This window comes from Micrasema longulum, unplaced genomic scaffold (genome assembly GCF_059751315.1).
Source record: "Micrasema longulum isolate JH-2025_06_02 unplaced genomic scaffold, ASM5975131v1 h1tg001208l, whole genome shotgun sequence".
NCBI classification, from domain to species: Eukaryota; Metazoa; Arthropoda; class Insecta; order Trichoptera; family Brachycentridae; genus Micrasema; species Micrasema longulum.
In genome coordinates, this window is record NW_028278395.1 from 209,023 (window position 1) to 231,132 (window position 22,110).

A 22,110-nucleotide genomic window follows, 5' to 3' on the forward strand; every position below is an offset into this window, starting at 1 on the left:
GCAACTAAAAAGATGTGAACATCTGAAAAATATTTTGTGTCAATGTGAAATAAAGGCTCATGCATACAATCGGCGATATACCTACGTAGCGCAAAAATATTATTTTGTAGACCATGCGTAGAGATTAATTATTTGTGGTATTTTTGATAAATTGAGTGATTGAGCATAATATTTTTTATTAGAACTGAGCAACCGTAATATTTGCTACTTGTACAGTGAACAGACAAAATGTTTGAATTATTTGCTTTGTTTTTCTTATAAGACTCGTACTTGGATGTCAATAGAAAAAAAACTTTTTTTTTAAATTTACCGATCTATACTATTACTGGGCTACTGATTTATTTTTTTAGAAGATATGAAGGTATTTATAGAAAATGCAAGGGTATAACTCCCTCCAGGTATTCAAAATTTAAAATGTTTCTGGAAGACTGCTAAAAGTAAATTTAATGAACACACGATTTTCCATAGCTAGTAAAAATAAACTTCAGCGTCTGGAGTGACGAAATAAAATTACGTCAAAGCTGAAGATGAAAATAAAAAAAATAAAAATGTGAAAACGAATAATAAGGAAATGTACGATTAAAAAGCAGTTGCAACTGGTGAATGACGAAAAAATACCAAACAATCATATTTGGTGTAGAGAGAAAATTCTAAGTTGTAATAGCCAACAAAAGGAAACAAGAGAAAACAAAAATGTGACCACAGTAAAAAAGGAACTTCAAGAGATGTACGCAACTCCTAAAAAAATACGTTAATTGTGCCATCACAATTGCAAGTATAGCGATGCAGATTGCAAATATAGCGATGGTAAATGATTGGGGACACGACTAAGTCACGCTCATGAGGGGTAAACGTGCTCACGAGCATGATATCCGGACTTCCGGAGAGCCGTTTGATTTTAGTTTTAGGGCTAAAGCAATACCTACTAGATCCTAGTCGGTGTTGGCTAAAGCCGTGTTGTCGGTCGTCGTGTGTTTTGTGTTTATAGTTTATCTATTGTTTATTGCTCATGCAGCGATAACTCACAAATCTACTAAATCTATGGAAATTGATTTCATCAGTGCTGCCAATTTGTAAGGAATTCCTCAAACTGCAGGGAATCTCAACTTAATGAGGAAGTTTTATTATTATTTGTTAATAGATAATTAAACTGAGCAAATTTTATTATTTTTATTTTATGTATCGTATTATGAGTGCTATGATTTGTGAAAGTTTTATTTTTCTAAAATTACTCCGCGTGTGATGTTTCAAGTTCTCTTCCGCTTCTTCTCGGTCAGTTTTTCCGATTGGTCCGTTGGTTTCACAACCCTCTTATCATTTGTTGATTCATATGAACTCGTGAAGTCCTTGATCCTTATTAATTTTTTTTTTATTTGTTTCGTAGGTGTTCTTGAAACTTTGGGTACAATTTAACATTTTAATTTTTACCGCGCGCAGGAAAACTTTTTTGTTTTTCGATTTCCGATAGGGCTGAAGTTTCTAATTGGGTATATTGTGGGGGACACTTTGCGGGGAAAATACGAGGATTTTCACATTTAAGCATTTATTCATTTACCGATAACTGATACGTTAATAGTTTCACTTTTAGTAATTATCACATAGATTATTCTGAATGTAATCGATATTTTTTAAAAGCAACACTACATCATTTTATTCGTGACTTCTGTAAAAAACATAAGTTTTATTTTAAGAGTTTTCACTGTTCCCTATGATTATGGTTAGAATAAAGCATTTAATATAATAAGGTTTCAAAACAGTGCCAGAAATTAATAGTCACTTTTTAAACTTTTTGTTTATCGTATATCTACACATCAGCGACATAAAAGTATTAATTCAATGTCTTTAACTATTGACAATTAACAAAATATTTACGAATTTTAAGCTACGGCTGCAAAGAGGGGCTGTGTCACACTCAGCTGGTATGGTGTGGTGGCTGAGTGCTAGGTGCCAAGAATATTGAGCGATTATTCGGTATTCGGCCTATTTGGTTCCTTTTTTTCATATTCAGTATTCAACCGAATATTGCATACTATTCGGCTGAATACCAAATCATGAAAAAAGTACGCACACGTTACTCAAAAATGCATATTTTTTTATCACAAATTATTCCTTTGATTCAATTTATCAAGCTCAATAGCGAATGCCGAATCAAAATCAACGATGTTGCCACAGATTGGTTTGAGGTCACCACCAGAGTTCGTCAAAGTGGCGTCCTTGTACGGTTCCTTTTTATGATCCTAACGGACTTCGTCTTAAGGAAGTCAATTCCACTAGATCGAGTAACATCCATCTCCTCCGCCCAAAAACTCTGCGACTAAGAGTATGCCGATAATGTGGTTATAATTGACGATTCAGTCAGGGGTCTTCAGGCCATTGTTGATAGCTAAATAGGTACTCCGCATGCGTGGATTTAATAATCAATATAGTAAAAATCCATAAACTGTGTAAAGCTAGGGTTTCCTAGGACAGCGGTGCCCGTATCTTAACGGCCGTAGTGAACGGTGATGCGGTGGACAGCCGTTGTAACGGTGACTAGAGAGTGGTTTCCCTGGAAAACGGCGTTAAATGGTGTTGATAACACCGTTTTCCTAGGAAACCACTCTCTAGGCAACGTTACGACGGCTGTCCACCGCATCACCGTTCACTACGGCCGTTAAGATACAGGCACCGCTGTCCTAGGAAACCCTAGCTTAATCGAGACATTGTTTTCCTTAGATTTGGGTAATTTGTCCTAGATTTTTGAGGAATTCAGAAAATTGGCATTGGCAATACTGATTGTCATTGTGTTTGTGTGATTTTCTGACAGTAGTTTTTTCAGGCGCTTGTCGTTTGTCGTTTGTCGCACTGTCGTTTGTGTACAATTTTGAGCAATAACACACCATCAGATTTGGACAATGAGCTACGAAAGTGCAAGCAGTGGTCTTAATAACGACAAAGGTGAATTCGCTAAAGACGATGCGTACAATAGATCGGAAGCTACTCAAATTTCTAGAACTGATATGAATATGCTTATTATGAATTATCTGGTGACAGGTATTTTACCATATTTATTTTCTTTGTTCATGCCTTAGAGTACTTATAATTCCTTATTTAACTGTGCTTTTACTTTGTAGAGGGATTTAAAGAAGCGGCTTTGAAATTTCAACAAGAGGCTGGTTTATCTGAACCTGCTCTCTCTGGCTCTTTGGATCAGAGAATCCTCATAAGAGAGGCAGTTCAAGGAGGGAGAATACAAGAAGCCACAGCTTTAGTCAATGCTCTGCACCCAGAACTCCTTGATAATGACCGTTACTTATACTTTCACTTGCAGGTAGGTGATATTTTTTCTCAAAGCCGGTTTTCTGCACAGTTTAAGACAGTTTTAAAAATGGGTAATGTGAGTTTTGATCCCTTTAAATGAAAATCACCCCTTTAAACAAATACTTCATGTCGACCTTGCCACAAATCTAACCAGGGACCTCAGGGATGGTAGGCAAATGCGCCAACCACTCGACGACTAAGCGGACTCATCTCCCTGATTTCCCTTTTCAGGATTTTTACCTGAGAGTAGCGATTGAGTCGAAAATCTAGCCATCTCACTAGCCAAAAACACAGTATGTTACATATATATATATATATATATATCGGTAGTCAGATGGCAGAAGGAATATTTTTGTCTATGTTTTAGTTTTCAAAAGTTTTAATTAATATTTGAGTAAATACACGCAGATTTTTTTTTTAAATCAGCGTCATTTAGAATGGTAATTTATTATTGAAAAGCCACACAAAGATCTTAGTTTGTGGATTAATGTCTTGAAATTGAGACGTATTTCAGCTCTCCTGAACATTTTTGAAAATTACAGATGGTCCCTTCTGCCATCTGACTACCGATATATAAGCAATAATAAAAACAAATGTTAAGATAAAAAGTGGTTACATGGTAAAAATAATAAAGATCTTTAAAATTTTACTAACAAAACATTATTTGTTTTCAGCAACTGCACCTTTTGGAGCTGGTGAAGGCAGGTCGTGTAGAAGCAGCCCTCGGATGGGCTCGAGCCGCCTTGGCGGAGGCTGCTGCAGCTCGCCCCGCAGCCCTCCCCGAGCTCGAGCGCTCCCTCGCCCTTCTTGCCTTCCCCGACCCCAGCAACAGTCCCTTTGCTGACTTGCTACAGCCTCAGTACAGCCACACAGTATGTATTGTCCTCGTCAAATTGTTGAATTGTCTATTTTTTTTTTTTTTTTTTGCACTGCAACAGTCCGGGAGGCAGAACACCCAGGCCTCGAGAAAAATCGCATTTAATTTTTATATTCTCACCGAGAGTCGAACCCGGAACCTTCAGTGCATGAGTCAAGCGTCTTAACCACTTTACCACGAAGGCTGCCTTTACAATTAAATTAATAATAAAATTGACTGCCCTGATCTTTTCCGTCCGTGGTACAAGACATGCCGTTATTTTGTAAACAATGAATGTGCCTACTTCTTTCCCGAAACTGTTTATAAAGACTAGCGTCTCTTCAATTTCACATATTCTCTATCAATGTTTTAAAACTAATTTAGGGAAAATTTAATATTTTTTTACTATCAAACTGCCAAATTAACAAAACATAGAAACTTTAAAAGCTTTTATTGTACCCCTCACTGCAGTATTGTCATTTTGTGATCAATCAAATACACATTTTCAGTATATTAACCTAATTCTAATTTCACTGCATGACAGTGAAGGAATACAGTGTTAGTTCCGAATTGGGATCGTGGCCATACTTCCCAGATGCCGTTTCAAAAGGAAGAAGAACGTAGAAATAGAAACAAAATGAACAATTACACAAAACTACTATATACCTAGGAAACATTCACAGAATAGTCCCAATACAAAACGCATTCAAACAATAAAAGAAAAACAATTTGCATTCCAAAGCAAATATTAAATCAAATTTATTATTTTGTTTAGGAAAATGTACCACAAATGCTGCAAAAAACGGTTAAGTTATCCCCTTTTTATAAAAAAAAATGAACTCGTCACTGCAAAAGCAAAAAGGAAAAAATAGAATATTGAAATAATTTTTTTTAACAGTTTTTAAGGTGAACAAAAATTGTGTAGATGTTATATTTTATTATTTTCAATACTCAAATATTATAATGTAACCAGTTGTAGAGAAAAAAAATACAAACCAAACTACATTAATTATAAGTGCCTTTTGCTTTTTAAGGGATGGTTTTTTGTTCAGTATTTATATTCCGTATGGAAATTTAAAAATTAGTATCTTTTTTGTGTGATCCCATGTAAGTTGAATTCATTTCGAAGTTTCGGCTACCATTACAGGAGCCATCTTCAGGGTAAACTGTATTTTGTAGACAAAATACATGTGTTTATGTACTAGTAATTTGTACCGTGTTGCAGTCGGCAGTAGGCACATTCCTTGTCGTTTCTGTAGCGTGTAGTGCCGGAAACCATGTTTTAAAATAAAAATAAAATCAGCGTTATTATTAGTACCTTTTTGTTTTGTTTTTTAACATTTTTTTTTCAATGAACACGCTGAACTAGGACGCTTTGCGTTGAATTCCTCAAACATTTTTTAATGAACAATTATTACTTTTGATATTAACACACATTGAACACTCTTTAAAACAAATTACATACCTATTCATATGCAGCCGTTTTGATAGAAATACGTTGTTAGTTATTTAAAAAAAAAAAAAAATTGAATAAAAGAAGAAACATTAGTGTTCTTATAATTTACTAAAATATTTCAATTTTGGTGGCCATTTTAACGAGTTGTAAATAACTCACTATTAGAAAATGGATATGAATTTGGGGTAGAGTGGGATTTGGAAAATCGTGTCAGTTTCACAGCTGAAACTTTTTGTACCGGTGTGGGTCCTGCTCTGAAAGTTGAAATTAACAAATATATTAAAGTATATACGTATTGATGATTCATGTATCTGTTTTGGATTCCTGTAGCAATATTGTCAAACATAAGGTATACGCCGGTAAATACGTAATTGCAAACGTGCAGAGGGGGGTATTTGTGGCTAGCATAGCTGGCACACGCGGTGGCATACGATCTGTCTGTTGTCGGTTTTTCAACACAGATCAAAGGACGCTGGCTGAACGCTTTCGGCTGAATTTTTGTGTGTGCTTTTGACGTCCACACATTGACCCGCACTGACAGATACTGACCGACTCCCGAACGTGCGGGCAGTTTAGCGAGATTTTGTTGCCAATACGCGCTCCAGTGACGTATTGGCCAGCAGTAGAGTCGACTTTAGAGAAATAAAGTTTTGCCCAGTAAAAAAGAACAGATGTATTTGTTAACTCTTTGCACTCGAAAAGTTTTTGTTATGTGCATACCCTCTGCCAACTTGAGTAATTTTTAATAAATAAATAACATTTATAAAAATATGTATTTTTAATTATAATTTATTTTATTGAAATAGGTATGTAAGGAATAGAATGGACGCGAAGACGTATTATTTTAAGTTTTTTATATCATGGTACATTGCCGTCTCTAATGTTCAGTCGGTGTTTACTTTCGCAAGTTTTGCATTATATTCGTGTTTCTTTAACTTCCACCTGGAATTTTTCCATTTCCCTTCCATCATCAACTATTTCTCTATTTTGATAGATATATTTTCAGACTAAAACCTTTAAAAACATTATTGTAATGTGACCCCAACATTTTAGGCGGATACATTAAATTATGATATTAACCAGTACAGTTAGCTTATGTACAGTAATAATATACCAGCCAAGCACATGCCTCGCCTTTACGACTTGTTTGTCTCACTTCCTCAAGTGTGATCCACTATCCTATCTTGCAGCGGTGTGTACAATTTTACACACGCACCGGATAATATAATCACAGATGCATTAAGTATTTATGCGCAAAACAATCCCGATAATAAAATTTTTGTCAATAATTTAATATTTTACAATTTTTCATAACTTAAGCTTCACATTATATTAATTTGAACTGGGATACTTCTCCATTAAGGTAACGATATGTTGAATTTAAATAATGGATTACTCGTTTTTCGATCAAATATAATAATATAATATTGAAAACTGAAGGATTTTAAGATAAATATTACTTTATTTTTTGATGCCGCCATAGTAGGAGCACTCGAGTTGTACGGCAGACTATACATTTGAGTGCAAAGGGTTTATTTATTTCACTGTTTTTACAATGTACAGAGGTTCTTTGTTTCATTAGCTAGGAATTTATTGATTTTATATTTAATTATACACGATTAGAAAATTTTATTTTCTTGCAATTTTGATGATATTATTTATTTTTCTTGTACATTTGCTAATTAGGGTACAAATCCCCGAATTGGGGTCAATTAATTTTCACCATGTTTTTGTATTCCATTCTTAATTTCAACTTTATCACACTAGTGTGCATGGATTCTTATATTTATTATTACTTGGCTTTATTATTGTTGTGAATTTTATATACATTTATTTTTTTATTTCATTTTCTTGTATTATTTTTCCTATAATATTTCTATCAATTTTTACCATACAAGATATTTAAGATGTGTTTAGTGTAATATTATTTTTAATAAATATATTTAAAAAATATTATTTTAATTTTAGATTGCCAGTGAATTGAATGCAGCTATATTACGCATGGAACATCAGGAATTCACAAGTCCCAAGCTTTCTAGTTTGCTGAAGCTTATTTTGTGGGCACAAGCAGAACTCGACAAGAAAAATATAAAATATCCAAAAATGACAAACTTAGCCAATTCTACTATTGAGCAGCTAAAGTAGAATAATTTACCCACTATCGTGATTAGTTAATTCAAATCACATTCATAAATATAATGTCTTGCAATTCCATAATAAGAAATTAAATTATCGTTTTAAACAATAGATATACATACAGTAAATAAATGGTTAGTCCAATATTATTTTAGACAAAAATAAAAAATACTGTCTGGTATTTGTATATACATAAATATAATTAAAAAACTACTTATATTCGATTAGTATATTTATTAAGAAATAACAAATGCATTTCACTATTGATGGACTCCCAGTGTCTATCCAGAGGGTCATCTTTTGTCATAGACGGTAAATGAGATATTTGAGCTAGTGAGAATAAAAATAATTAGAATGATATCTTGGTTCTTTGAATTTTATTTATGTCAGGTTGGGAAAAAAGTAATTTCGTATTTTTCGCTTTATTTTAATGCTTTATAAAAAGTGCTACTCATCTGATTTAAGTCAAATATGCGCCGTTTTGTTCGATAACTTGTTGCTAACGATAATCCAACTTCATAATGCCCCTCTTGTAGAAGCCCTTGTCCCTATTGGCAAAAAACTCAGACAACCAATTTTCACAGGCCTCTAATGAGACCAAGTTTGTACCCCCAAGCGCATTGGCCATAGACAGGAAAAGGTGGTAGTCATTTGGTGCCAGGTCCGGACTATAGGGTGAATGCATAAGAACTTCCCACCCGTGCTCCCAGAGCTTCTGGCGCGTCATCAAAGATGTGTACGGCCTGGCATTGTCCTGATGAAATACGATTCTTCTCCTATTCACCAATGCTGGCCGCTTTTGTTCGATCGCCAGCTTCAAATGGTCGAATTGTTCACATGAGAGCAGAATTAAGCGTTTGGCCATAGGGAGCAGCTCATAGTAGAGTATTCCCCGCCAATCCCACCAAATACAGCAACACCTTAATCAGTCCTGGCTTGGTCATGGTCTGGGCTGCATCGTTGGCTTTCGACCACGATCTCTGTCGCTTGACATTGTTGTAACTGACCCACTTTTTATCACCAGACACCATCCGCTTCAGAAATGGGTCAATTTTGTTGCTATTCAGCAGCGATTCGCAAATGGAAATTCGATCCATGGGGTTTTTTTGCATCAGCTCGTGTGGCACCCAAACATTGAGCTTTTTTTTTAAATCCAGCTTTCTGCAAATGGTTCAAAACGTTTTTATGATCAATATTCAGCTCCTGGGCGATGCTACGACTGCTAACATGACGGTCTATCTTGATATTTTCCATGATTTTATCGACATTTTCGATGATGGACCTGCAAGAGCGTGGTGCGTCATTCACCCCCACTACACCAGAACGAAATCGATCGAACCACTGTTGTGCAGCATGAACCGAAAGAGTATTGGCATTGCAAATTTTTTTGGTCGCTTTCGACGCGTTTTTCCATTTCAGGTAGTAAACATGTAAAATATGGCAAATTTCTTCCTTTGAGACCTCTATACTCGACGCACGATAGTTCACGACTGAACCGACCAAGCTCAATACTGTCAAATAATCGTTTGTAGTATACACTCTCACCTTTACAACGCCATATCGTATGATCCGATATGACCAATAATGAACGAGATATACTTAGTTGAAAAAAAAGGGCGCGAAATAAAAAATTACTTTTTCCCTAACCTGATATATATACAGATGTCCGCTGGCAGATTTGACAGTTCATTTTTAAAAATATATTTAATGTTTACAGTTATGACACAGTTATATTGCACAGGGTAGTTTTATTCTTTAGAAGTCGGTTGGTACAGATTGAAAATAGAACATTTAACTAAATTAAAACTCAAGAGAACACAAATTGTCTGTATAATATTAGTTACTCGCAGAAAGGTGAATTGTTCCTAGGAGAACTAATGAGTGTTACCAGGAAAGCTTTCTTATTTTCCTGTAGGGCCCTTATTGTTTAAGGTGAATTGCAAGATCTGAGATAGTCCCAAAGGAAGAAATCCCATGCGGTAAGATCAGGTGATATTGGGGGCCAGTTTATGTCACTTATTAATTTTCTGGAAAAAATGCTACTCGCATTTGGCATTGATACTCTAGCGGTAGGTGCCGTGGCCTCATCCTGCTGGAAATGGGTTGTATTATTTCTGCTATTACGTTGCTGCAGATCTGATATAAAAAAAATATTCATTATCGTGCAATATTGTTCTGAAGTCACTGTTTCACAATTACTAAAAAAAATGGCCCATTGGAAATGGCACACCAAACAGCGGTCTTCGGGCCATGAAGATGCTTTTGATGGACTTTTTGTAGTTGCTCTAGCTCCAGTAGTGCATATTCTATTTTTTTACTTACCTTTCAATGTACAAATGCGCCTTGTCACTAAAAAAATGTTTAAACATGTCTGGGTAGAAAAACCTTTCAAAACCACTCAATTCTCAATTTTTAAGTAATACGTTTGTTATATACACATTCATTTGCTAATTACACATGAAATGTGATTGCATCCTGTTTCTTTAAAATCCTAGCAGTATTTCTACATCTTAAAAGGACACAACACAGCATAGTCAAATTAAAATCAGGAGTTGCGTACTGAGCGACATCTACAAAGAAATTAATGGGTCAAAACGTAAACCTACTCATTTATAAGTAGTTGAGTCGCCTTCTGTTTGATGTGCGTATGCGGTTTCTAGACTGTTCTTAATTCTATGGTTTAATGTTAAAAAATATTCAATGTCAATTGTATTATCAGTTCAAAATGTTCTCAGCTGTAAATAATGTTATAAAGTCATTGCATCATAACTTTCTTATAACTAAGTACGTAAAATTAAAATGCAGTGGAACACTGGATATTCGGGTAGTATTCATTTTGAGTTTGTAAATTATTTTTTTTCTCTAAATAAAGGATAAATACAAAATGTGTTTTTGAAAACAATTTTTAATACAATGCAATACATTGTTATTCACAATGAAATTTAGCTGTAATATAGTACTACTATGATCCAAATATAAATATTGATGTAACATTATTGTGATGCTCTGCTTGCCAAACAATGTACATAGGTATTTGTTGCACTCCCCACAGTAAAACCTGAGATAATGTAGAACTATAAGTAAAACATAACATTGCCAGTTTGCAATCTATGTTTTAAATGTCAAAATTATTTTTATTGATACATCTTCATTTCTATATCTCAAGAAAAGGCCATTAAAAAACAAAGAAGATTTCTATATTGCAATACATGCTTTTATACCCACTTTTCACTCTCCATTTATAAATTGTTTTTAAAATATTATGTATCACACTGTGTTATTTTTACACAAGAGAAGAAACAATCACAAATAATAAAAAATTAAATATATTTACTATTTATTACTTACCATTATATATAATATACTAAGGGCCGGTTTAATAAATGTCCATAAGTAAATAAACCTGGGCTGGTATTCCAAACGCTATCGCGGCTGTATTATCTCATGTATTTACATACTAAATACACAAAAAAAAAACTGTTCGTGCCACGAGTGGTTCAGAATAGCACCCCTGATACCATTTTTAACTAATATTTGGTATACCGGCCGATTATTGCATTTTATAAGCACTCATTGCCTTATGAGCTGTAAAAATAATGTTTAAATGGTTTTACTCCCCTCGATATATTCAATTCAATTTATTTATTTTAAATATAACATATACATTACAAAAATATATTCAATACGTACATATTATAAAAAAGAAAAAAAAATACACGAAAGAGACTCATGTCAAAGTAGTCGAAGAATCCTGCTCCGGAAAACCCCTTCGGATACATGGAACAGATCAATATCCAGAGCGATGTTGTTCAGCATAGCGGTAGCCCTTCCAACAGGCATAACCATAGGCAGGTTGGTCCTGAATATCGGAATATGAAACAATCTATGCTGACGCTGTCTTAGGTAATTATCAGGAACATACAAACCAATGCTCATCATAATTTCAGAATTATCGATCATACCGCGCAACAATCGATAAAAATGTGTGGTCAAATACACATTCCTTCTAGTCTCTAAACTGTTGTAGCCAAGCATACCCTGGAGAAACGCATATATTGTGGTTAAATGCATTATGGTATTGGAAAAATTATAGTTTTTCAGCTAACCGTTTTACATATAATTGCAAAACAATATCTTTATACATATAAAAATGAATCGCCATTATTAGTTGAGACTACTAGTTGAGACTTTTGTGAGCAAAAACTCAAAAGTGGCTTGACAGATTTACGTTTGCAAAATTTTCTAATTTATGTCCTCGAGGTTTATAAATAATAACATCTTCAATATGTTGAGTGGGAAAAAAGATAGAAGCATGTATGTGTTTTTCATTGATTTTCCAGGGTTGCATTAGACTAAAATGCATGTATTGAAAAATTCGGAGGATGTTGTTTTTTGGATATTTTATTTTATTAACATAAACGGCAAATCTGCCTTTTACAAACATTTATAATACTAACAAATTTGGCTTAGTATTTTTTTTTTTTAAACAAATTTCCTCATACCCAAAATTTATAAAAAAAAATTGAATCTAAAAATTATACAAGATTTATATTAAAAAAATTATCCTAAAAATTATACAGCATATTCAGTAGAAAGTTTAAATAATAAAACATTCTACAGTAATACAACAAAAAAATCATAAGTACTGTTTCATACAGCTGGGCAAAGTGAACAAAAAACTGTATATATTATGAAACGCATGAATAAATAAATATAATTACCATTCACCATCTTTGAAAAAGTTCTAAAGGAACAATACCCTACACTAAATATATCAGATACGTGGGAATAACTTTTGCCGAGTTCATGAAGTCTATTTAATACGGCATTACAAGTATACACTGTCCGTGAATTGTTGCTACAAAACGGTGGCACCTGTCTAGTCATTCTCCCAGGCACCCTGAAGTTGATGAGAGATAATAGTTCAGGGCAATCCCATATTAAATTTACAATTTTTAATAAATTTAAAAGTCCTATAATTTTTCTTCTATTGTTAAGTTTTAACAAATTTAATGTAAAAAATCGTAATTTAAAAATTCATGACTGATTCTTAGTTCAAAATTTATATACCATAAGAATTTTTTTGAACTCTTTCAAGAGAACTTTGGTGACAGTTGTAGTAAGGAGTCCATATTGTAGAGTTATACTCTAACTGGCTTCTCACTAATGAAGTATACATCAACTTCAAAGTGCCTATGTTTTTTAATTCCTTAGTAACGCGTAACATGAAGCCTTTTTAGAGAACATTTTTAGAGATCCGCGACCTCAGAAGTTGAGCCTAATTGCATATTACCCATCAAATAAAATATTTAAAAAATGTATTTTAACATTTACAAAACCATTATTTTTAATGGAGTTTAAATTGATTAATTTCCTTACAATTTCTTAATTTCTACATACTAACTCATTTTTAATGGATTTTTAGTAATACTTGAATAATTTAAACTAACATTTGATACATTTTTGAAAAACAAATTTTTACACTAAATGCACCACTGTTGGTAAGTAGCGCAGAGTTTGACATTTGCAAAAACAATTCTATATTTAAAAATGAATTATTTTATGTTTTGGAATTCAACCATAAACAAGTACCAAGATGCCTAATTAAATTGAGTATTTTTTTTAATTTTTTTTATTTATTTATTCACACTCTTTCCATGTTCACTTTGCCCAGCTAACAAGGGTACATACCCCGTTCCAAGCTAGGCAATTACATTTTAATATATTATAATAGTTAACAAATTAATATAGAGCACAGACAAACAAAATATAAACTTATTCAGATACACATTTTGATTCATATACATACAGACATACACATATATACACACATATATATAAATATACACATATATACACATGTACATACACACACGTACATACACCCATGCGCATACACATACATACATTCATAAAAACATATACAATTTATTTATGCGAAACTTCATGGTTGTCATCTATAAATATTTTTTTTTTAAATTATTCCTTATTTTTTATATTTTATTTTTGACATCCAGTAAGGTTCTCCAATCCGTGGCATTCATCAACTTTTCTGACTCCCTACGACCAATGTCATGAAAGAGCGAGGTCAACACCTTCCGTAACTTGACAACACTCCCGTCTTTCCACGATTCTGGCAAAAGGTTATGGACCTTTTTGCCTACGTTATAGTGTTGTCTCGATGCCAGAACAGTGTTGACCCCTTCACTTAGTATCAGATCCCTATTAGAGTATCTTGTATTATGGTTGTGGTTGACGCTTGGGTAAATGTCTCTCTTTATGTGTGTAACCACTACCGTTCTCAATATATACTGTTGAATAATATTCAGTACTCTGATTTCTTTGAAGAGTAAGTCACTTGGATGACTTACTCTTCAAAGTTTTTCAAATGTTTTTTTTAAAATGACTCGGATTAAAGATTTCTGTGCAATTGCTACAGGTTCAAGGGCGGTTTTTGTGCAAGCTCCCCAACCAATTAGACCGTAAGTCAACACAGAATTTGCCAGTGCATGGTATAGGTGTTTCAAGTCCGGGACTTAAAGTATATTTCTAAGTGGGATGAAAAAATGTATCAAGCGCTTAATTTTTGCAGTTATTTGAATATTAATAATTTTTAGTTTTGGCATTCAATCATAAACAAGTACCTGGGTACCTACTTATCAATAAAGTCTTTTTCCTTTTATCTGAAGAGTTTTTGCACACTTTCATGACACAATCAGGCATTTTACTTTTCATTCATTTTGGTTTTGAATTAAATGTTAAGCTCATGTCAAAACATGGCTGGCGGTTAAAGAATGACTAAATTCGCATTTGGCATGGGTTGAGTGTCATAATTTTAGAGGGCTCAGGGTAAATTGCTCTCTGACTTTTCTTCATTAACATTTTTCCGTATTTTCTCCCTGGATATTGCACTAGAATAGTGTATTTTGCACAATTTTGATTTGAGCACGACAAGGACTCTTAACCAATCACGAGGAGATAAAACGAAAAACTAACCCTTATTACGAATATATAAATAGCTCAAAAAAGTCCTTATTTATGAACAAAATGTTTGTTCACCAGCTAATAGTAGGCAAGCCAACGTTCGGGCAGGACAACGTCTGTCGGGTTTGCTAGTCTTAATATATTTCCTGCTCTGTAGGTTCTTACCAAGTACATTACTGTAAAAAACGATTATCTTATAAAAAGGTTGATATATTACGTTCTATGCTGCACATCTTTAAAAATGATTGATCGATGGTAAGTAATAAAACAAAATATTAATGGAAAGATGGTATAATATTTATTTCAAATTAATGAATCTAATTATCTCTTATTCATAATTTTGCACATAACAAGTCATTCAGAAGACAATGATAGAATAAAATGTTAGTAAAACATAAAAACGAAACTGAAACATCGTACACCATCCATGTATACACATATTGAGATTTCAAAAGAAAACATTATGTAATACATGTATAAGTATTTTAAACTTTACATATGATTACAACATGAGAACTTATACCTCAATTTCCAGTGGTAAATATTTTATGTCAGCGAAGAGTATAATAAAACTTGCATGTAAATATTTTTGACACAAATGAAGATCGTTTGGTGATGAGGTTCCAGCTAAACAAGTCTTCCATATAAAAGAGAATAACATAGGATAGTTGTTTTTTTTCTCAGTGTTTCATCATCCATCACCTCGTTGCTTCCAGCTTTTCTTTTACAAAATATAATGTTTTCTTTTACAAAATCTAATGATATACACAATACATCAACACGATTTGGTGACCTTGAGGATTTAAATTTGTTTCAACATTAAAAATAAGTAATAAATAAAACGATTTTATCGATCAAATAATGATTTTGAAAGTAATTATCCTTGTTGATTTCAAAAACATGAATTATTGAATATAATATTTTCTATAAAAATTAATTGCAGCAGGAAATGAAGATCCATATTGTGGGGTAATTACTACAATTACGTAACTTCAAAATCAGCCTTTTTGAATTACCCACTAAAATCACATATTTGTATCTGCTACAAAAAGGCAAGTAGCGATTCATTACAATTATATCGTGGGGTGATTACTACAACTAGGTAACTGAAATCAGCATTCAATTAACCGTTAAAATGACATATTTGTATTTTCTTCCATGAATGCTGCAAATAGATAAGTCGTGATTCATTCAAATGATATGATGATGTTTTCAATGCTTGATTTGACTATTTGTAGCATTCATGGAGGATAAAAAAAAAGTTTTTTTAGTGGGTAACTCACAAATGCTGATTCTGAAGTTATCCAGTTTTAGTAATTACCTTGTAATATTTAAATGAATGTTTAAAACAAATCTTGTAGTTCTTTATTTTTATAAATGAAAAATAAATATATTTAAAGCAGAAAAATTTACTAAAAATCTTAATAATTAACAGCCGACTATCAGAATGGCTAATATAAATAAATTACCTCAAAGAAGGATACAGGTCAATGATGAACTTCAGCTCTACGGGAAATTGGATACACAAAATGTTTTCTTACACGCTGCAAAAATTAGAGCATTCAATTATCAAATTATACGGCAAAGATTCTTGAAAATGTATGAAAAAAATGTTTTAATAAAAATGAACTGCTTTGAAAGACGTCACTAGTTCATATGAATCAATCAATGATAAGAGGGTTTATTTATTTATTTACGGTTCCGTGAACTTTTTACATAAAAATAAAACTATTGAAAAAATTGCATAATATTAAAAAAGAACAAAAACATTGTAAAATAGTAAACAGTATTCATAAATAAATATATATATTACATCTGTAATAAATATAAATATTTACATAGGTAATAGTTTTATGTAGATAAAATGAAGGTTAATTAAAGAAAATATCAGTAGAGAAGTAGAGAAGACAAAAAAGTGCTTTAAAAAGAAAATTTAAAAGTTTACATCATGGTATACATAAATATTAATACTAAACAATAATAAATTTAAAAAATAATTAATAACAAGAGTAAAGAGTTAAACAAAAGTAAAGAACTAATCATTCTTTGAATTTTCAATTATTAATTCTTTTTCAAAACACAAGACTTGATCATCAGCGGCTTGGTATAAAATAAATCTAAATCATAACTGTATTGATTAGCAAGTCGCTGCATGCTAATAATTGGTGAATTCAATGAAAAATTAGTACCATTATGATGACTGTAAAACAATTTTTTTTGTCTTGTTGGTCTATGTGGAATACGAAAGTTTATTGAAGTTAATAGTTTTGGGTAATCTATGTTATTGTTTAATAATTTATAAATAAACAAGAGTTCATTTACTGTCCTCCTGCTTGACAGAAGGGGTACATTTAAATTAGTAATCAGCGATTTATAATTTATCTCTGACACAGGTAGACCTAATTTAAATGTGATTTATCTTTAAAACTTTCTTTGTACTCGTTAAAGATTATATGAGTTGCAGTAATAAGCAGGACTCCAAACTGCAGATGCATACTCTTGTGGAATTGCGGAAGTTGTGGAAGATTTTCGGTTTACTTATCATCAACAGAACTGACCGAGAAGCGGAAGAGAACTTGAGATGTTACACGCGGAGTAATTTCAGAAATACAAAACTTAAAAAAATCATACTATACATAATTTTTTGTAAAAAACCATTGAAAAAAAACAGTCAGTTGGTGCTTACATTTAAAAAAATGAATGAAGAAGTTCAGTGGTTTTTTTATATTTGTTAATAGACTAAAAAGACAAAGCTAGAATTTTTTTTTAAACATTTTATATAGGTATCGTGTTATCAGCGCGATGATTTTTTAAAGTTTTGTATTTCTGAAATAACTAAGTTATAGTTCTGCCGATTAGTCCATTGGCTTACCGGAAACCCTCTTATCATTAGTTGATTCATATGACCTAGTGATGTCGTTCAAAGTAGTTTGTATTAATATATTTTTAATTATTTTATTCATACATTTTTAAGAAACTTTGCGTTATAATTTAATGCTTTAATTTTTACCGCGCGTAAGATTGTGTTTTTTTATCCAATTTCCCAAAGGATTGAAGTTCCTCCTTGTGAAATTCAAAATGAAAGTTGATACAATCTTTAATTGTTTGTAACATTAAAAAATATTCTACTGTTTAACAATATGATAGTAAGTGTCATAAAGATTACAAATGGTTCACCACTCAAAAGGTAAAATTTTATGCTTGTAATTAAACACAATTTTTTTGTATATGTTTTTTTTACTGAAATTAGATGGTTCATTAAACTGGTCTTACATATAAGTCAATTTCTATTTTTTGTTATTTTTCTCAACAAAAATACAATGGATGTTAAAGATAACTGTTTAAAAAAAAAAAAGAAAAGATATGGTTTTAAGTTAATATTTTAACATTGAATATTGTTTTTCTTCACAAAGAGATGAGATAAACATATTATTAAAGTAAAAGGAAGACATAATGTGTACAATTTTAAATTTATCTATAAGTATTCTAAATTATAAAAATAAATTAACGCAAAATAGTATAGATCCAAAACTTGTATGTTGTGTCTGATCAATAATATCTAACACTAGCAGTCTTTTTAAAAGCATTATGGAAAATAGATAACATTTCAACAGTTATTACGTTTTATATTTAAAGATCATATTTTTTTATTTGATAATTTAAAATTGATTTAATTTGAATAATATCTGTCAAAATTAAAAAGTTGTAATCGTAAATAATTGACCTGCAAAATAAATGATTACAAGAAAGGAATAATACAAAATAACTGAATCAGTTATCTATGTATTTTTTACTGCTTATTAAAAATTCATGTATTTTTAAATCATAGGATATTAGAGCAGATTATACAATTAATTTCTTCAAATTTCTCAGTTTAAATTACATGCTTACACTTTCAAAACTTTTCTTTTTCACATGTAGAAATCCTACTCGCAGACATTATTTTAATCATGCTTGATGGAAATCACACTTTTTAAATCATAGAAATACAAAAAAATTAAGACGGATATAAAGTTAACAATCAGATGGATATTTAACATGACAAAATTTAAAAAATCACAAATAAATTATGCAATCTTATGCGTCATTATTTTGAAGTACATGTACTTTAAGTCTTGGAAAATGCCCGTGGTGCATAAAACATGAGGATTATGAAAGTGACACTATTTGTATATAAATTTACACTGCAGAACACAATTATTTCCAATATTTATTAATTGTTTACAGTTAGGAGCAAACTTCTTAGAGATTGTATTTTATATTTAAGAATTGAAAAGGTGTTGTACAAAATGTGGTTAGTAAATATCAACACATTCTGATCATGCTAATTAAAACGTCATTTTAAAAATTAATTACCAACCAAAGACATATTCCAGAGCCCGAGAAATAGTTCCCGATGCTCGTTGTGCTCCAGCGTTTGCAGTATTACTGGCGTTGGGCAAATTGGAAGAGGTGTTTAGAATGGATCGTGATGGACCTGTTGCAAGTTGGCGTGCTCCACCTCTGTTGATAAATATAAAAAAATATATTGACTATAAATTTCCTTAAGCATTAGCAGTATTAGCTGATTTTCCCGAATTAGTGATTTTTACACATTACTTTGAATAAAGAAACACTAAACTATGTTCCTATCTATTTACATACTGAATAATTATTAATTGACTCAATATTTTTCACTTTTGGATATAGCCAATAATATAAATTGCACACTTTTTTAAAACCAAACAAATTAATTTTTTTTTTTACCGATTTCAGAATAACCGACCCATGGCTAGATAAATAAATAGTTTTTAGTAATGTGTTGTGAAACACGATAGAGGAGAGAATCACAGAAAAAGTTAACTGGGCTTAGTTCTACTTAAATTTTTAAACATTTTATGTGACAACTGTTTTGCTTTACAAGGTCATTATAAAATTCAAGCTGCTAATATCAGAAGGCACAATAAATTTGTTTGTTTGCTGTTTGAACACGATTTTACATTGTATAATGGTGCAGTGTCAATTACCTAGATTCATTTCAATTTATTGGATAAATATATTACATGTGTAGGTAATTGAAAAAAAGAACAATAATGATACCTTTTAGACTGAGGAGGATTCTGGCATACTTGGACACCGATCATTAGGTTTCCCGGAAGGATTCGTGCATTCAGAGCTAGGGCGCGACCAACTTCTGAACGCGATGAGTATCTTAACCATAACCAGTTTCCTTGATTAGGAAATTTTTTCTCTGCAAGCATAAAATAAACACTGTTAAGACAATCGTGAGGTTGTTCGTTTCGTGAGAATTTTTTTTTTGGTTTTTATTTTTTAACTATGGTGCATGAGATATGTCACTATTTTATGTTTTGTTAGCTCGGATTTTTTAAGAGTTTTGACATTGTACAAATAAATTAAATCTGGAAGGTTTAAAGCTTGAAACTAATTGATCATATATTGTAATGCTGAATACTCCAGTTTATTTGTGATTGGATCATATTTTTTAGGAAAAACTAATTGGTGTGTATTTTATTTTTATATATTTATCAGTAAATTTAAGCTAGCTTAATTTCTAAACCTTCAGTTTAAAAATACATGACTTACCGATGATATTTCCACAGTTAGAAAATTGAGTCAATACCATACTCGATGCACTCAAAGGGAATCCGAATATGGTTACCCAAAATTCACTAGATTCCTCATAGTTCATTTCAGTTGTCGGGGAGCTGTAACAATAACTGTCATTATTGGATAAGACAGGTGACTGCGCCATCGAGTTGTTAAAATTTTGAGAATTATTGAACTTCGGTTGATTTCTGGCAAAAGATGCATTAGCTGCAAGGGGAGAATCAACTTGGGTGAAGTAATTGTCTTGCGAAAGTCCGTAAGAAGAGTTATGAACAGGAGATGTGAGGGTCAGTACTGGAGACTGGATAGGTTGACTTGTATTCCAATCCGGCTGATGGAGGGTGTCAAACAACCCTTGGGTCGGGGGTCCATTTATTTTATTCGAAAATGATGCATTTGGGTTAGCCTTTTGCCTCAGAGGAGAATTGTATTGTACTTGATGTTGTGGTGTGGGACGGATTGGGGGAGAGTTTGCTGAAAAACAAGACAATGCATTAATCAAAACGAATAAAATAAAAGAACAGATATACGAGTTTGCAGAAGCGTTTCTTACCAAAGGCCAGTGTTCTTCCTTTAGTAGGAGATAAACTATTTGTTCTGGGTGATGTCGGTTGATTAAATTCTACCATTAGAAGGGGCGGTAAAAAACTTGTATTAGGACTACTAGAAGGAGAATGTGTAGGACTTCCGAGGGTCATTGGCTCCATGCTGAAAATGAAATAAATACGTTAACCTCTAATTTGCTTTGGCGGTTTAAAAAAATTATTACGCTTAGGTTTAAATTTGATCTTATCCAATAAAATACCTTAACATAAGGAATACGATGCAGTGCGGTTATCAACTTCCGAGAAAATATTTTATTTAAAATAGGTATTCAATTAGTGTAACTGCTTTTTCCTTTTCGCTTTATCCCGTTTGACGCACGATCTGACGTTTGAGGACCAATTATCTTCAATTTTAAATTTGAATCTGTGGTTTGAGTATTTCAGTCAGCTTTGCCAACCGGTCAAGCTAAAACCGGTAGATTCAGGAAAATAAATCGGTAGATTAATTATTAACAGCTGGAAAAGTTTCACAAAAAATAATTAAACTGTTGTTTGTGACGAACCACATTACAAAAAACTGTTATTTGAGAAAAAAATTCACGTTTTTTCCCCTCGTTGGGGTGGCTGCGATTTTGCCACACTATTCTAAAAACTGTTTTTTTTTTACGAAACAGTTTCGCATATCACAAACTGTTAAAAAACCGTAGTGAGTGGTGGGAGAACGAGGTGGCTGCTGTTATGTCATAAAAAGACAATTGTCCATGATGTGTACAAATCGGTAGAATTAATATCGAATTTGGTAGATTGCTTCCAAAATCGGTAGATCTCTACCAAAAAATCGGTGGAGTTGGCAACACTTATTTCAATTTAAGTTTAGTGTTGTACGTTGCCGTCACCGTTATCAATCTTAAAAAAATTAGCTGACCCAACACCATCTAAAATACATTTATACTTTAAGAGGCCTCGGAAATTTAAAAAATAATGGTAATAAAAATAATTATAATAATAAAATGCGAGGTGATAAAACACTTTTGACATGAAAAATGTAAACCAAGTTAAAAAAAAATAGCCGAAGAAACCCATTCTACCAGGTTTACGAAATAGTAACATTATAACTAACCTTAACTTATTTCGGTAATTTTTTTTCGAGACTTTCTCGTCATTGATAGCGAGATCAGGAAAAATAAAATAAAAATATTTTAGTGTGGTGGGCACCTTTGGCGAAC

General features: G+C 32.2%; 2 protein-coding genes across 2 annotated transcripts; one reads left to right on the top strand and one right to left on the bottom strand.

Moving 5' to 3' along the window:
- The first annotated feature begins 2,761 nt into the window (after positions 1 to 2,761).
- Hou (GID complex subunit 8 homolog protein Houki) lies at positions 2,762 to 10,633 on the top strand. The gene is made up of 5 exons (XM_088234154.1): positions 2,762 to 3,033; positions 3,114 to 3,310; positions 3,975 to 4,172; positions 7,581 to 9,464; positions 9,681 to 10,633. Exons 1-4 carry the CDS (start codon positions 2,895 to 2,897, stop codon positions 7,755 to 7,757), a joined length of 711 nt encoding a protein of 236 aa, XP_088090280.1. The 5' UTR covers positions 2,762 to 2,894; the 3' UTR covers positions 7,758 to 9,464; positions 9,681 to 10,633.
- Positions 10,634 to 15,007: 4,374 nt separating this feature from the next.
- Nup35 (nucleoporin 35) lies at positions 15,008 to 21,284 on the bottom strand. The gene is made up of 5 exons (XM_088234158.1): positions 21,145 to 21,284; positions 20,893 to 21,047; positions 20,316 to 20,813; positions 19,812 to 19,962; positions 15,008 to 19,235 (listed from the first exon to the last, which is right to left on the bottom strand). The coding sequence occupies exons 1-5, from the start codon at positions 21,150 to 21,152 to the stop codon at positions 19,085 to 19,087; spliced, it is 963 nt and encodes a 320-aa protein (XP_088090284.1). The 5' UTR covers positions 21,153 to 21,284; the 3' UTR covers positions 15,008 to 19,084.
- Between the last annotated feature and the right edge of the window lie 826 nt (positions 21,285 to 22,110).